Source organism: Schistocerca gregaria, chromosome 5 (assembly GCF_023897955.1).
Source record: "Schistocerca gregaria isolate iqSchGreg1 chromosome 5, iqSchGreg1.2, whole genome shotgun sequence".
Lineage (NCBI taxonomy): Eukaryota > Metazoa > Arthropoda > Insecta > Orthoptera > Acrididae > Schistocerca > Schistocerca gregaria.
Genome location: NC_064924.1, coordinates 519,893,059 through 519,910,271, shown reverse-complemented (window position 1 = coordinate 519,910,271; position 17,213 = coordinate 519,893,059). Strand labels below are relative to the sequence as shown.

The following is a 17,213-nucleotide window of genomic DNA, read 5'->3' as shown; positions in this document are numbered from 1 at the left end:
TGAACCGCATCAAGATGAAACAGCTGAATGTGTACCTCAATGATAAAGTACCACATATATACAACCACAATGGAGGGGTATCTGTGAAGAGACCAGACTATCTGTGGCTTCTAAAGAGGCGGAACAGCGGTTGAAGGGACAACAGTTTGGGCCACTGACTGATCTGACATTGTAACATTAGACAACATAGCCTTACAATGCTTGTACTGCAAACGGCTGAGAGCAAGGGGAATCTATAGCCATGATTTTTTTTAAATGCAGCTCTATTGTAGGCTTAATGATGATGAAATCATCTCAGGTAAAATATTCTGGAAGTAAAATAATCCCACATTTGGATCTCCGGGCTGGGTCTACTCAGGAGTATGTCAGCAGCAAAAACGAGATTTGACATTCTACACATCAAAGCCTGGATTGTTAGATCCTGTAATTGAGTGGGCAGGGTAGACAATTTAAAATGGGAAATGGGCATGTTTAAGTTGGATAAACTTGGGTTTTGTGAAATACGATGGTAGGAGAAACATTTCATGTTATGTCAGTCAACACAGAAAGAGAAGGAAGAACAGTAGAACATGTACAGGGAGGGGGGGATGAAAGAGGAAGCAGCCTGGTTTAAAAAAAAAAAACATTCGGTTTTAGAATCATGAAATAAGGTTGTAAATATGGAAGAGATCTGGGGCACTGGAAGGTTTCAGATTTCTGATATACTGATAAGACAAAGATAATCAGATTTGAATCTTTAAGACTTTACCATGGACCAGACTTTGACTCTAATAATAATTTATTGTTTATGTACTGCAAACTAAAACTGATGAACTGCAATAAGATACGAAATAAAAGAGATAGGATCTGGCTAAGCTGAAAGAAACAGAGGTTGTTCAGAGCGAGTATTAGGCAACACTGGGCTGAAACAGAGGAAGGAATACAACAGAAAACCAATGGTTAGGTGTGAGAGATGAAACAGGGAATGCAGCAGAGGATCACATACGTAAAAAGACAAGGCTTAGTGAATATCCTTGAATAACTCAGGAGATACTGAATTTAATTGGCAAAAGGAGAAAATATAAAAATACAACAAATGAAGCATGCAAAAAGGAATACAGAAGTGGCTAAGCAGGAATGGCTAGAGGACAAATGCTTGGCTTTAGAAGCATGTATATCTAAGGGAAAAGGTAACTGACACCAACAGGACCATTACAGAGATCTTCGGAGAAAAGAGAAGCAGCTGTACGAATAACAAGAGCTCAGATGGAAAGCCAGTACTAAGCAAAGAAGGAAAAGCTGAAAGATGGACAGAATATACAGAGGGTCAATATAAAGTAAAACACATAGCTTGAGCACAATATTATATGACGAGAAGAGCAAGTATGCAAATATGAGATAAGAATATGGTACTGTGAGAAGAATCTGAAAGAACACTTAGAGACTTAAATGAAACAAGGTCCCTGGAGTAGTCAACATTCCATCAGAATTATTGGATCCTTGGGAGAGCCAAAATTATTCCACCCCTTGTACTAGATAATACACGGATCAGCCACAACATTATGACCACTGACCTACTACTGACATAAACTCATCCAGGCAAAACAATCACCTGGCGAGGAATGACTGTTAGTCACACACACGCACAATGCATGTAGAATCAGTGAGGATGCCGTCCATATGTAGAATGGGGAAGGCACGTGATCTATCTGAGTTTGACTGAGGACAGATTGTGATGGCCTGGAGGCTTGGCACAAGCATTATGGAAACTGCACATGTTGGTTGTTCAAGGAGTGCTTGGTGAGTTCTTAACATGTAGCAAAACCAAGGTGAAACCACATCCAGACATCATGGGGTTGGGTGGCCACTTTTGATTACAGATGTTGGACGTCGTAGGAAGGGCAGACTGGTCAAACAGGATAGGTGGCAAACTGAGGCAGAACTAACATCAGACTTTAATGCTGGTCAGAGAACAAGTGTGTCTGAACACACAGTGCACCAAACACTCCTAATGATGGGCCTCTGCAACTGATGACCCATGCATGTGCCAATATCATTAACACAATCACACTGGCAACTATAACTGAAATGTGCAAATAAACATTGGCACTGGACGCTGGTGAAATGGCAGAACATTGCACGGTCTGACAAATCCTGATACCATTTTCATCATGTTGATGGGAGGGCATGAATCCATCGTCTTCCGGGGGAATAGCTCCTTGACACCTGCACTATGGGACAGAGACAAGCTGGCGGCAGCTCCATTATCTTCCAGGGAACATTCATGTGGGCATCCATGGGTGCAGTGGAGCTCGTCTAAGGCACCATTACAGCTAAGGAGCATCGTACACTGGTTGAAGACTGCATAAAACCCTTCATTATGAACATGTTTCTCGACAGCAGTGGCATTTTTCAACAAGATAATGGGTCATGTCAGAAGGCCAGCAGTGTGATGGAGTGATTTGAGAACACCGTGGTGAGTTCCAATCGATGTGCTGGTCTTCCAACTTGCCAGATCTGGACCTGATCGAACAAATCTGGGATGTGGTTGAACATGGCGTCAAAGCTCATCGACCCCTGCCTGGAATTTACAGGAATTGGGTAACTCGTGGGTGCCGATGTGTGATCTACCAAAGGCATCACTGCTTCCATTGCATGATGTGTTGCCACTATTATCCATGCCGACGGTGGACATACTGGCTATTAAGTAGATGGTGATAATGTTCTGGCTGATCAGTGTACGAGACAATTGAAACAGCCTCAGACTTAGGGAACAACGTAATAATCCCAATTCCAAAGAAGGCAGGTGCTCACATGTGAATACTACCAAATGAACCATGTGTTTAATAAGTCTTCATTGCAAAATATTGATACAGACTATTTACAGAAGAATGGAAAAACTTGTAAAAGTCAGTCTTGGGGAAGATCAGTTTGTGTTTCGGAGGAATGGAGGAAGACGTGACGCCATATTTATCCTTAAGTTCATCTAAGCAGATAGACGCAAGAAAGGTAAACCTATGTTTACAGTCTTTATAGATTTAGAGAAAGTCCTTGACAATGCTGACAGGAGTAATGAACTGTTTGAAATTCTGAAGGTAGCAGGGACAGAATAGTTAACTATAACTTGCACATAAACCAGAAGGCAGTTATACAGGTCAAAGGGCATTAAAAGGAAGTAGTAGTTGTTGAAAAGGGAATGAGGCAAGGTTGTGCTCTCTCCCCAATGTAATTCAATCTGTATGCTGCGCAAGCTGTTAAGAAAACTGAGGATAAATTTGGAAAGAGCTCACTGAGAGGGGATAAAAACTTTTGATATTTGCTGATGACTTTGTAATTCTATCTGAGATGGCAAAGGATTTGCCAGAGCAGTCGAATGGAATGGATGGTATCTTGTAAAGAGGTTATAAGATGAACATTTATAAATGTAAAACATGGGGAACAGAATGTAGTCTCCGTAAATCATGGGGAAGATATAGAATGCAGACTAGCAAAAGCAAGAAAAGCATTTCTGAAAAATAGGAATTTGTTAATATTAATATAAATTTAAGTGTTAGGAAACCTTTGCAAAGATATTTATCTGGAATGTAGCCTTGTACGGAAATGAAAACACGGATGATAAGCAATTCAGACAAGAAGCTTTTGAATTGTGGTGCTATAGAAGAATGTTCAAGATCAGATGCTACATCAAATAATAAGTGAGAGGTACTGAACTGAACTGGGGAAGAAAATTTATAGCATAAGTTGACTGAATGAGGGAACTGGTTGACAGGAAACATTATGAAGCAACAAGGAATTGCAAGTTTGGTAATGGAAGGAAGTGGGGAGGGGGCGGGGGTGGGTGGGGGGTAAAAATTGTAGAGGGAGACCATGGCTTGAATACAATAAGCAGGTCCAAATGGCTGTGGTAGTTATTCCAACACGAAAAGGCTTGCACACAATAAACTAGCTTAAAGAGCTGCATTACAACCGAAAACCACAACAACAAAAACAACATCACCACCAAAGAGTAATTGAATGTTTTAGCAGTGATGTTTATAAGTTTCCCAATTGTACTGTAATCATCAATGGAGACTTAAATCATCCAAAAATTAATTGGGAAAAATACAGTTTTGTTAGTGGTGGGCATGATAAGATATCCTGTGAAATATTACCAAATGCCTTCTCTAGAAACTACCTATAACAGATAGTTAGGAACCCTCTCATGATGAAAATATATTGGATCTAATGGCAACAAGTAGACCTGATCTCTTTGAGGATGTCCACATCGAAGCCGGTATCAGTCACCATGATGCAGTTGTGGCTTCAATGATTACCGAAGTACAAAGAACAACCAAAACAAGCAGAAAGATATATATGTTCAGCAAATTAGATAAAATGAATCAGTAGTGTCATACCTCAATGAACAACCCCAAACTTTCAGCACATGGCAGGAGCGTGCAAAGCAACTCTGGATCAAGTTTAAAAGAACAGCTGACCATTCACTGGATAGTAGAACAATTCATAGTGGGACGGAACCTTCTTGGTATACAGTCACTGTAAAGCAACTTCTAAAGAAACAGGGATTACTGCATATAGGTATAAAACAAAGGGTAGGGCTATAGATAAACTGACTGTTAAGAGAGCAATGTGTCATGCCTTCAATGACTGCCACAGCAGAATATTGTCATATGATGTCACAGAACCCAAAGAAATTCTGGCCATATGTAAAGGCTGTTAGTGGCACCAAAGTTAATGTCCATTCCGTAGCAAATGAGACAGGAACCAAAACAAAATCTGAAATGCTTAACTCAGTTTTCAAATGCTCCTTTACAAAGGAAAACTCAGGAGAATTGTTCCAATTTAATTCTCATACCACTGAAAAGATGAATAAAATTAGTATTAGTTTGAGAAACTGCTAACATCATTAAAATTGAACAAAGCTCCAGGACCCAATGGAATCTATACAAGATTCTATACTGAATTTTTGGCCGAGTTAACCCCCATTCTAATTGTGCTCTATTTTAGATCCTTAAAACAAAAACCCATGTCCAGTTCTTGGAAAAAAGCACAGGTCACATCCGTGTACATGGGAGGTAGTAGAAGTGATCCACAAAACAACCATCAAGTATCGCTGACACCGATTTGTTGTAGAATCTCAGGATATATTCTGAGCTCAAACATAATGAGGTGTCTTGAACAGAGTAACATCCTCAATGCCAGCCAGCATAGATTCTGAAAACATCAACTGTGTGAAATCCAACTTGCACTTTCCTCACATGACATACAGACAGCTTTGGATCATGGCAATCAGTACCACACCTGTGCTTACTGTCAAAAGTACGATCATATGGGGTATCAAGTGAAATTTGTGATTTGATTTGGGATTTTTTGGTAGGAAGGACAAAGGATAGAGAGTCATTGTTAGATGAAAAAGTAACTTTGGGTGTGCTCCAGGGAGTTGTGTTGGGACCCTTGCTGTTCATGATATATATTAATGACCTTGCAGACAATATCAATAGTAACATAAGGCTTTTTGCATATGATGCAATTATCTACAGTGAAGAACTATTTGAAAGAAGCAGCATAAATATCTAGTCAGATCTTGATAAGATTTCAAAGTAGTGTGAAGATTGTCAAACTTGCTTTAAATGTTCTGAAATGTAAAGTTGTGCACTTCACAAAATGAGAAAACATTGTATACAATGACTATAAATCAATGAGCCACTGTTGGAGTTGACCAACTCTTACAAATACCTGGGCATAAAACTTTGTAGGGATATGAAAAATGATCACATAGGTTCAGTCATGGGTAAAGCTGGTCGCAGACTTCGGTTTATTGGTAGAAACTGGTCAAGTGTAATCAGTCTACAAAGAAGATTGCATACAAATCAACTGTGTGACCAATTCTAGAATATTCCTCAAGTGTTTGGGACTCGTACCAAGTATGACTACCAGGGGATACTGAATATAAACAGAGAAGCACTGGATGAATGGTCACAGGTTTGTTTAATCTGTCAGAGAGTGATAGAGAAATACTGAAAGAACTGAACCGGAAGACTCTTGAAGATAGACGTGAACTACCCCGAACAAGTCTGGTAACAAAGTTTCTAGAACTGGGTTTAAATGATGACTCTAGAAATATATTACAATCCCCCAACACATTGCTCACATACGGATTCTGAAGATAAGATTAGAGTAATTACTGCACCCACAGAGGAATTCAAACAATAATTCTTTCCACTCACTGTATTTGAATGAAATGGGAAGAAATCCAACAAACTGGTACAATGAGATGTATCCTGTGCCATGCACCTTGCAGTGGTTAGTAGGGCTTAGACGTAGATGTTGATATTTACATCTAATTTCGTCCATATGCTACTGCTTGTGTAAATTATACTACATCATGAGGGAAGTTAGCAGCAGACAAAGGCCATTGCAGTTTCATCTGTGCTTGCAGAGTGACGTGTGCGAGCAGCAGTAGCAGAAACAAGTCTTATATTCAGTTTTTCGTATTTGTTCCACAGGATTAATTCAAATTACTTTGTGTGTTTGTGTGCTTGCGTGGTGAAATTCTTCAGATCTTTGCGTATTTTCGAATTAGAAAGGGGTAGTATCAAATTTTAATAACGGTAGAGTGTAACATCGTGTAGGCGGTTGTCATTTGTACTAAGACAGGGGTAGGATCGCTTTGTAATATCTGTATAGTGGGTAGTCCTGGTCATTTGATTGCTTAGTTTGTAAGTAATTCTTCATATATCGCAGCTCAATCAGGCGCTGCTGACGCAACTGTGCAGTCGCATATTGCTGTTTTATTTGACACAACTCTATACATCCAGATATTAGCAGTAGGATGGATAGGGTGTGTGCATGCTGTGTGCGGGCGCAGGAGGAACTGGCCACGGTTCGCGAGCAGCTGAGAGCTGAGCATGCTGTTGGCTATGGTCAGCTGCCTTCAGGCTGCTGCCTCGAGGTGCAGTGACAGTCAAGGGTCTGGCGCGTCGCTTGAGACACCCCAGGTGTCGCTTGCTGTGTCCAGTGACTCAGTCACAGAGGCACCTTCTAGTGTACCTGGCGTGTTGGGGCCGCCCTCACCTCAGGGTGAGTGGCGGACTGCAATGCGTTCGCGTCGCTCGAGCCGGAGGGTCAATGTAGAGGCTGGCCGGCTGGCGTCGCCATAGAGGCTGGCCGGCTGGCCTCACCCGTTCATACTGTCAGCAGGGCCCAAGCAGGCGCATGGAGGCAAAGGCTTGCTGGTTATCGGGAGCTCCAACATTAGGCGGGTGATGGAGCCCCTTAGGGAAATAGCATACAGGGCTGGAAAGAATTCCAACGTGCACTCAGTTTGTCTGCTGGGGGGTCTCATCCAAGATGTGGAGGCGGCCTTGCCTGCGGCTAAATGAGCGTAAGGGGTGCAGTCGTCTGCAAATAGTTGCTCACGTCGGCACCAATGATGCCTGTCGCTTGGGTTCTGAGGCGATTCTCAGTTTGTACAGGCGAATGGCAAATTTGGTAAAGATCGCTGGCCTTGCACACGGGGTGCAAGCAGAGCTCTCTACTTGCAGCATCGTTCCCAGAGTGGATTGGGGTCTTTTGGTTTGGAGCCGAGTGGAGGGTCTCAACCAGAGGCTTCGTCGACTCTGTGACGGTCTAGGCTGCAGATTTCAAGACTTGCGCTATTTGGTGGGGAATTGTAGGATGCCCCTAGATAGGTCAGGGGTGCGCTACACAAAGGAAGCAGCTACTTAGGTAGCAGAGTACTTGTGGTATGCACATGGTTTTTTTTTAGGCTAGGCAGTAGTGTGAGGTGTCCTGATAAACACTCACCAGTCGACGTGTAGGCAGGGAAATCAGGGAGCGCTCAGTGTAAAGACACTTCAACTATCAAGATATTAGCAGTAAATTTTCAGAGTGTTCGGAATAAAGATCCTGTATTTACTGACCTCCAGGAAGTGTGTGGTGCGCAAATTATTCTCGGGACTAAGACCTGGCTGAACCCTGGGATAGGAAGTTCCGAAATATTTAGTGAGGATTGTAACTTGTATCGGAAAGACAGATTAGACACCATAGGAGGTGGTGTCTTCATTGCAGTTGACAAAAATATTGTGTCTACTGAGGTCAAAGTGAGTGCAATTGTGAAGTTGACTGGACACGTTCAACAGGACTAGGAGAAATAAAGTTAATTGTTGGGTGTTATTACCGGCCACCAGGTTCCACCGTGACAGTTCTAGAAACATTCAAAGGGAATCTACACTCCATATTGCAGAAGTACCCGGATCATGCTATATTAGTCAGAGGCAACTTCAACCTACATAGTATAGACTGGGATGTCTATGGATTCATTATAGGTGGTACAGACAAGTCGTCGTGTGAATTAATTTTGAACACATTATCCTAAAACTGTCTTGAGCAGCTAAATCGACAGCCAATGCGTAATGGAGATATTTTAGATCTGGTAGCCAGACCTCATCGACGGTGTCAAGTGCTGAGACAGGGATTAGTGATCATGATGATGTCATTACGACTATGGTTACGAAAGTTAAAAAGTCGGTCAAGAAGGCTAGGAGAGTATTCTTACCAGAAAGAGCAGGTAAGCAGTTGTTACAATCCCACTTAGTACAAGAATCGACTTCATTTACTTCCGGAACGATGGAAGTGGAAGAATTATGGGCAAATTTTAAACACATTGTAAATCACACAGTGGAGAAGTATGTACTGAAAAAGTGGGTTACGGACGGAAAAGACCCACAGCGGTTTAACAGTGCAATTCAGAGAATGCTCAGGAAGCAAAGACAGTTGCACTCGCGGTACAAGAAAGATCGGGAGAATGAGAACAGGCAAAAGTTAGTAGAGATTCGTGCTGCTGTAAAGAGAGCGATGCGCAAAGCATACAACCACTACCACTGTCATACCTTAGCAAAAGGTCTTGCTGAAAACCCAAGGAAATTCTAGTCTTATGTAAAATCAGTAAGCGGGTTGAAGGCTTCCATCCAGTCACTCACTGATCAGTCTGGCCTGGCAACGGAAGACAGCAAAATGAAAGCGGAAATTTTAAATTTAGCATTTGAGAAATCTTTCACGTAGGAAGATCATATAAACATACCGCCGTTTCAGTTTCGTATAGATTCCCGTATGGACGACATAGTGATAGACATTCCTGGCGTTGTGAAGCAGCTGAATGAGTTGAAAATTAATAAATCGCCAAGTCCTGATGGGGTTCCAATTTGGTTTTACAGAGAGTACTCTACTGCATTGGCTCCTTACATAGCTTGCATTTATCGCGAATCTCTTGCCCAACATAAAGTCCCGAGCCACTGGAAAAAAGCGCAGGTGACGCCTGTATATAAGAAGGGTAGAAGGATGGATCCTCAAAATTACAGATCAATATCCTTAGCATCAGTTTGTTGCAGGATTCTCTAACATATTCTCAGTTCAAATATAATGAATTTCCTTAAGACAGAGAAGTTGCTGTCCATGCATCAGCACGGCTTTAGAAAGCATCGCTCCTGCGAAATGCAACTTGCCCTTTTTTCACGATACCTTGCAAACCATGAATGAAGGGTATCAGATGGATGCCATATTCCCAGAATTCCAGAAAGCGTTTGACTTGGTGCCCCACTGCAAACTCCTAACTAAGGTACGAGAATATGGGATTGGTTCACAAATATGCGAGTGGCTCGAAGACTTCTTAAGTAATAGAACTCAATACGTTGTCCTCGACGGTGAGTGTTCATCGGAGGTAAGGTTATCATCTGGAGTGCACCAGGGAAGTGGGGTAGGTCCGCTGTTGTTTTCTATCTACATAAATGATCTTTTGGATAGGGTGGATGGCAATGCGTGGCTGTTTGCTGATGATGCTGTGGTGTACGGGAACGTGTTGTCGTTGAGTGACTGTAGGAGGATACAAGATGACTTGGACAGGATTTGTGATTGGTGTAAAGAATGGCAGCTAACTCTGAATATAGATAAATTTAAATTAATGCAGATGAATAGGAAAAAGAATCCTGTAATGTTTGAATACTCCATTAGTAGTGTAGCGCTTGACACAGTCATGTTGATTAAATATTTGGGCGTAACATTGCAGAGCGATATGAAGTAGGACAAGCATGTAATGGCAGTTCTGGGGAAGGCGGATAGTCATCTTCGGTTCATTGGTAGAATTTTGGGAAGATGTGGTTCATTTGTAAAGGAGACCGCTTATAAAACCCTATACGACCTATGCTTGAGTACAGCTTGAGCGTTTGGGATCCCTGTCAGGTCAGATTGAAGGAGGACATAGAAGCAATTCAGAGGCGGGTGCTCGATTTGTTACTGGTAGGTATGATGATTGCGCAAATGTTACGGAAATGCTTCAGAAACTTGGGTGGGAGTCTCTGGAGGAAAGGAGGTATTCTTTTCATGAATCTCTACTGAGGAACTTTAGAGAACAAGCACTGCAGTACAATTTTACTGCCGCCAACTTATATTTCGCAGAAAGACCACAAAGATAAGATGAGAGAGATTAGGGCTTGTACAGAGGCATACAGGCAGTCATTTTTCCCTCGTTCTGTTTGGGAGTGGAACAGGGCGAGAAGATGTTAGTTGTGGTACGAGGTACCCTCCGACACGCACCGTATGGTGGATTGCGGAGTATGTATGTAGATGTAGATGTACAAGAATGCACATACTAGAAGTGATGGGCACTGAGTGTAGTTGAATACAAGTGGGAAATATAATATGAAAAGTCATTACATCATCTTGTCTGCCCCTGGTAGCTGAGTGGTTAGCGCAATGGAATGACATACCTAAACCTGCTAGCTGAGCGGTCAGCGCAACGGAATGTCATACCTAACGGCCCGGGTTCGATTCTCAGATGAGTTGGAGATTTTCTGCACTCAGGAAGTGGGTGCTGTGTTGTCCTTATCATCATCATTTCATCTCCATCGATACGTAAGTCGCCGAAGTGGTGTAAACTCTAAAGACCTGCACCAGGTGAACAGTCTACCTGATGGGAGGCCCTCGCCACGTGGCATTTCCATTACATCTTGTTGATGCAACAGCATGTCATACAACCACATTATTAAATCTGAGCAATGGAAAATAATAAGCCATTATGAACACAGTTTTTAGTACCTTGAATATTCAAAGACTACTGTTACTGATTTGTGTATGGGAGACATGAATCAAAGGCAATTCAATGAATTATGAACCCTTGGGTGGACTACACAATGTGACACCAGCACAGGACAAGACAGATAACACATCTGCAGGGGAGTGGCAGATGATACATTTAAATTAAAATGTCAGTACAATGATGGAGTAACGATACAGATGTATTACATAGCTCACAGCATGTAGACAATGTGTATGCAACACTTTCTGTGGTACACCCCTGACATAAACCAAAATGCACCTTCAACTGCAACAGAATTCCAAACATTCAGAATGTAAATGGAGAGATAACAAATCTACTCAGCAACCAGCAGCAGGGGAACACACATACAAAAGGGTTTAACTCTAACAAGCTTTCGGAGCCAGTGGCCCTTCTTCTGGCAGAAGAACTGAAGGGGGAGGAAGAGGAGAGAAGGGAAAGGACTGAAGAGGTTTAGGGAAAGTGGTACAGTTCAGAGAAGTCACCCAGAACACCAAGGTAGTGGAGCCGAACGAAATAAGAAGAAAAGACTGACTGTTAGGGACCACGCTGGATGAGATTTGATAACCTGATAGCTTAAAGGTGGAAGACAGAATAATATGCAAAACAGAGATTACTACTAAAACATCGTGCACGAGTTAATAAGAGTGAAAAGCTAAGTACATTGTATGTAACAGAGGTAGGAGGAGAGACTGCGAAAAAAATGGACAGGTCAGAAAATGAAAGATGTAGAAATCTAAAATGGAGTGAAGAAAGGAGTAGTTACTGTGAAGAAATGAAGTAATGTAAATAAAGGCTGGAGGGGGGGGGGGGGTTGAGAACCAAGGAAATGTTGTGCTAGTCCCCACCTGCAGAGTTTTGAGAAACTGGTGTCTGGGAAAAGAATCCAGATGATGCATGTGGAGAAACAGGCACCGAGGTCTGCAGCAGGATATTGTGTGTTGCCTGTACACACCCTCTGCCTATGCCTATTCATCCTGACTGATAACTGGGTGGTAGTCATGCCGCTGCAAAAGGCCAATCAGTTTTTGCATAACAGCCGGTATATGACGTGTTATTTCACAGGTGGCTCTCCCTTTGATGTACATGTTTTGCCAGTTACAGGGCTGGAATAGTTGGTGGTAGGAGGGTGCATAGGGCAAGTCTTGCACAAGAGACAGTCACAGGGATAGGAGGCATATGGTAAGGAGATGGGTGTAGAAGGAGCATATGGTCTTACAAGGATATTGCGGAGACTGGAAAGTCAATGAAATGCTATTCTAGGTGTAGTGGGCAACATCTCAGACAGAATGGATGTCATTTCAGGGCATGATTTTAGGAAGTCATGGTCTTGTTGAAGTAGCTGATTGATACATTGAAGACCAGGAGAATACTGGGTGACAACTGGTGTGCTCCCAAGTTGTTTCTTGGTAGGATCAGCAATACCAGAATTGGATGTGATGACCTGGGAAATCTGCTTTCGAATTAGGCTGTTGGGATAATTACATTCAGTAAAGGCTGAAGCGAGAGTGGTGGTGTATTGCTGTAAGGAGTCTGCATCCAAACAAATTTTGTTTGCCTCTAATGCCTAAGACTGTATGAGAGGGAATGTTTGACATGGAAAGGATGGCAACTGTCAAAATGTAAGTAATGATGACTGGAGAAATGTGAAATGTTCAGCAGCAGACAGACTACATTCATGGGGGATGGCATCAATGGTGTCAAGCAAAGCGTGTGGCGGGAGTGGGGCGGCCATGTATTTCAGACAATCTAGGAAATGTTAGGTATTCTTAATATAGGGGGGAAGTCATTGTGCTATGAGTTGCAGGCATTGATCAACTAAGGCAGATATATGTTCGGTGCGTGTTTTGAAGCCATCAACTATGGCACAGCCAGGATGATCGGGTTTGTATATTCAGAATGGTAGGCCAAATGACTCATTCCCATATTCTTTGTTGAATCTCCTTTTAATTTGGACTGCATCGAAGACTGAGTGTGAGACATGACAGACAAAGATGTTATCACCTTGGAACATGTTATTAAGCATCATGCCTGACGATAATGTAATATGATGAGCTGGTAAACCACAACATTGACTGGAAGTGACTTAACTGCTGTGAACTGTAGCCCAATAAAAACTGTTAGGCAATCAGTCAGCAATGATGAGACAAAGCAGCAGAAAGAAGAGGAATGAAAGAGTGAAGGGTGGAGGGTTTGAGGGCTGGGCAAGCAGTATGCAGATGTGTGCAGCAGCTGCAGTACCTGCTATGGCACCTCTGACAGGTTATATTGTACACAGTGTCTCACATAAAACCAGAATTCCTCAAGTATTCGTTAATCACCTCTAGTCAAATTGCTTGTGAAATAGCAACTCTTGTCTCTAAATTTGGCTACGTTGAATTTCATCGGAAAAGTTGAGTGCAGCAGTGTATTCATGCATCAATTGTTGTGAGAAGCAATTATGGCATTGTAATATAAATGGGGCAGTTTGCATTAGAATGGCAAACTGGTATTGTGACTGTTACATAAAGACAGGCTCCATCAAGGAATGTAAAGAAATTTTCCAAGCGAGGTATCCTGGTAAGATATGACCAGCACTATTCGAGATATGTACAAAGAATGGAAGGCTGTAGGATCCATTCAGAACATGCAGAGGAATATGCGACTGACAGTGAAAAACTCAAACTGTTGACAAAACTCATGTGGACATTATGAGAAGTCCCTGCAAGTTGGTAAGGAGGTTGTTGCAGCAGGTTTGTGTATCACATACATTGTGTCTTCATGTACTAAAAAGAGATGAAATTAAAAGCCTATCATGTGAGTGAGGTGAAGAGTTGAAATTTGTGGACCAGTGAGAACCAAGCGTTCATTATTGTAACTGGTTAACACCAATTGCTAACAGTTACTTGGAACCCTTGCTCTCCTTCATTTCAGATGAGGCCTGGTTTCTCTTGGCGGGTTACGTAAACTCAGAATTGCAGATACTAGTCACAGGACAACCCACATAGCCTGCATGAAGAACTTCTCCACTCAGAGGAGATAGGTTGGTGTGTTTTCATGCATATGCATTATTGGCCCCATATTTTTCAATTGCACTTTAAACAGTGCCAGATATCTAGAGATCTTTCTTTCTCTCTTTCTGTGCACAATTAACAAATGTGGAGAAGCTGTATGCAGTATTCCAACACGATGGGGCAACTGTGCACACATCCAAACAAAGTATGGCCCACATCACTAACAGGTTCATGAGGATAGACTTGTCAGTAGAGGCCTCTGCCCCCCCCCCCCCCCCCCCCCCCAGGTCCCTGTTACCTGTGATTGTTATTTATAGGGCACACCAAAGAGCAAAGTGCATGCACACAATCCTCACCCAATAGACACTCTTAAATGGAACATTACTAGAGAAATTAATAACATCATGCCAACAGAATTACGGTTTGTTGCTGGTAAAGTCATCACACTAAGTCACGATGCCAAGATGCCCACAACCACAAGTTCCAGCATCTCTTTTAAACAGGTAACTATGTCTTTCTTTTTCAGTTAGTTCACTATTACTTGAATCTCGAGCATACGGTGTCCTGGTTTTATGTGGGACAATATGTAGGACATTTTATATGACACTTTAACACAACAGTTTGCCTCTGTGGAACTTACTAAGGCAGCAGCAACAGATTATCAAAATATATTTATTTGGCTGCTGATTGACAGAGAATTGACTAAGGCATCAATATTGCATTTGTAAGTGAGAAATTACGTATTAATTACTCTAGATTTCTTACAGGATGACAGTAATTTCCATCAGCACATTTAGCAGTATTGTACTTACTCTGTGTTCAAATGGTGTTGCAATTTTCTTGATAAATGGCATAACTAAGTTTATGTGCATGACATACCTGTACACTAACATATGAGTTAGGGCATGCATTTCGAATTGCTTCTCCTGTATTGTTCTGGATCCAAGATCTTGAACCATATATGACTGTAACAGGAATCTCAGGAGGCAACAAATGTATTCGTTTTATCATTGGATTCTTTGCCCATCCAAACCCAAACATCATTGAATGGAAGGCTGCTTCACCACTGAAAACAAAATTAACAAATGGATTAGAGCTTAACAACGACGCGACAAAAACAAACTTGGATCTATATGTACAAAGTAAATAATCTGATAATAGACCAAACATTAACGATAGTGAGGTAACTAATACATGATGGAAAATTAAATTTTTTTGACCAAACAGCAATACATAATATTCCTTTTCACTATTATTATTATTATTATTATTATTTCATTCAATGATCATCTCACAAAGATATAGGAATTTCCAATGTAATACATTACAAATCAATAGCTCAAAATACACAACACACAGAATGTATATGCTTTATGAGGATAGGACAGGTGGTCTATGAGGATAGGACATTATTATAATATATGTCCACAGCTTGTGATCTTGTGGTTAGTGTTGCTGCCTCTAGATACAGGGTCACGGGTGCATCATTGGTGCTGCACGTTTTTGCTGTTTTGATTGAGATAAGCTCACGCTAAAGCGTCTTCTTTGGCGCATCAGTGTACAACTTGGGACAGAAACAGCTAAGTAAAAAATCTGTGCAATTCACATGTTTATTTACATGTAAAAGCCAACTTTGGAATTTTACTTTGTGAGAGACTGCATGTGCAAGATTTGTGTGATGATTCGAAATTCTAGATTTGCGTATTTCAGTGTTTTCTTCATTTTGACGTAATCTTTCTTTATTGTATCAATACCCATTTGAACTGTGTGAATTGTGAAATTTTGAACGTTTCCGAGTGCAGCGATAACCTCTTACTGTTAGCATCAATTGTAGGCTGAAACTTATTTGTGCTGTTTCAAAATTTTTGAGAACAGTAGGCCTATCTTTGCTCATAACAATCATTAGCTAACCTTATTGTATAATTACAAGAGTAAAAGTTTTTTTTAAAAGAATTTTCAGATGTTTACAAAACCACATTTTTGTAAGTTACCAGCCTGTGTGTTTTGGATAACTTATTTCATAGCAAATCAGCATTCATGATTCACAGTTACTGTCAAAGAATAGACCACTAAGAATTGCATTGTATATGGATTCAAATTAATGTGCACTTTTTGGAAATTTCACAAATTACCTTTGTCCTGTGCATATCTAATTAGCAGTAAATCAGCATTTGCGATTTAGTTGCTGTAGCAGATATTGTATCTAACACGTTGTGTTACAATTAGTTTTTTCTTAAAGAGGAGTACATATTATCCATATTTATCATAAATTAACTCTATTTTTGAATTTGCTAATGACTATAATTAATGTCAAAAAACTTCAGGAAACTAGTAATTTTTACCACAGATGTTTCTGTTTCAGGGTGTATAAGTGGACAAAGAAAAAAAAAAATTCTGGGTTTTTAACAGTTAAAAAATAAACTTTTGCCCTGGTGAAAATACACTTTTCCTGTCTTACTTGACAGTATACTTTCCATAGGGGTCGTAAAACTTATCAATCCTTTACATGGTTAAGGTTTTATACGCTGACGTAGGTACTGGGTGCACATAAAGTCCAGGAACACTTTCAATATATTGCACAAGAACCAAACATTGTACAGATATCATACATAGGTCATTATGAAGAGAAATCCTGAAAGTTTGTTTTCATGTATACTACCAAAGGCATAATCTGGTAAGTTCGTGGGTACCTGAATATGGAGCTGCCATATCGATAGAGCGGCCGTGCTACACAAGGGGACAGCCGTTTAATGAAATGGCATCCCCAATCACCAGATCTCAGGCCGTGTGACTTTTTTCTGTGGGGGCACATTAAAGATCTGGACATGATGTAGCAGAGCTCCGGGAGAGAATATGGGAAGCAACTGCCACAGTCGACAATGCCACGCTGGGATGGGTATGGCAAGAATTCGATTACTGTATTGACGTCTGCAGGTCACTCATGGTTCTCATATCGAATGTATGCAAAAAAAAATTTCAGAGTTTCTCAACAAAATGTGATATGTATGACATCTGTACAATGTTTAGTCCTTGTGCAGTAAATAATTGAAAGTGTTCCTGGACTTTATGTACACCCTGTATAAAGTCTATTCCCGCCAAGCACAGAATGTTTGTTTCCGAAGCATTGAAATTGA

The 17,213-nt window shown here is 41.2% G+C and overlaps 1 protein-coding gene across 4 annotated transcripts in view; it reads right to left on the bottom strand.

Annotated features, from left to right (window-relative positions):
• The window catches only part of LOC126272769 (1-acylglycerol-3-phosphate O-acyltransferase ABHD5-like), a 111,393-nt gene that overhangs the window by 13,689 nt on the left and 80,491 nt on the right, over positions 1-17,213 (bottom strand). For all 4 annotated transcript variants that reach the window (XM_049975908.1, XM_049975910.1, XM_049975907.1 and 1 more), the window contains exon 8: positions 14,959-15,145. In XM_049975908.1, the coding sequence (XP_049831865.1) occupies positions 14,959-15,145 (187 nt within the window). The remainder of the gene's footprint in view (positions 1-14,958; positions 15,146-17,213) is intronic.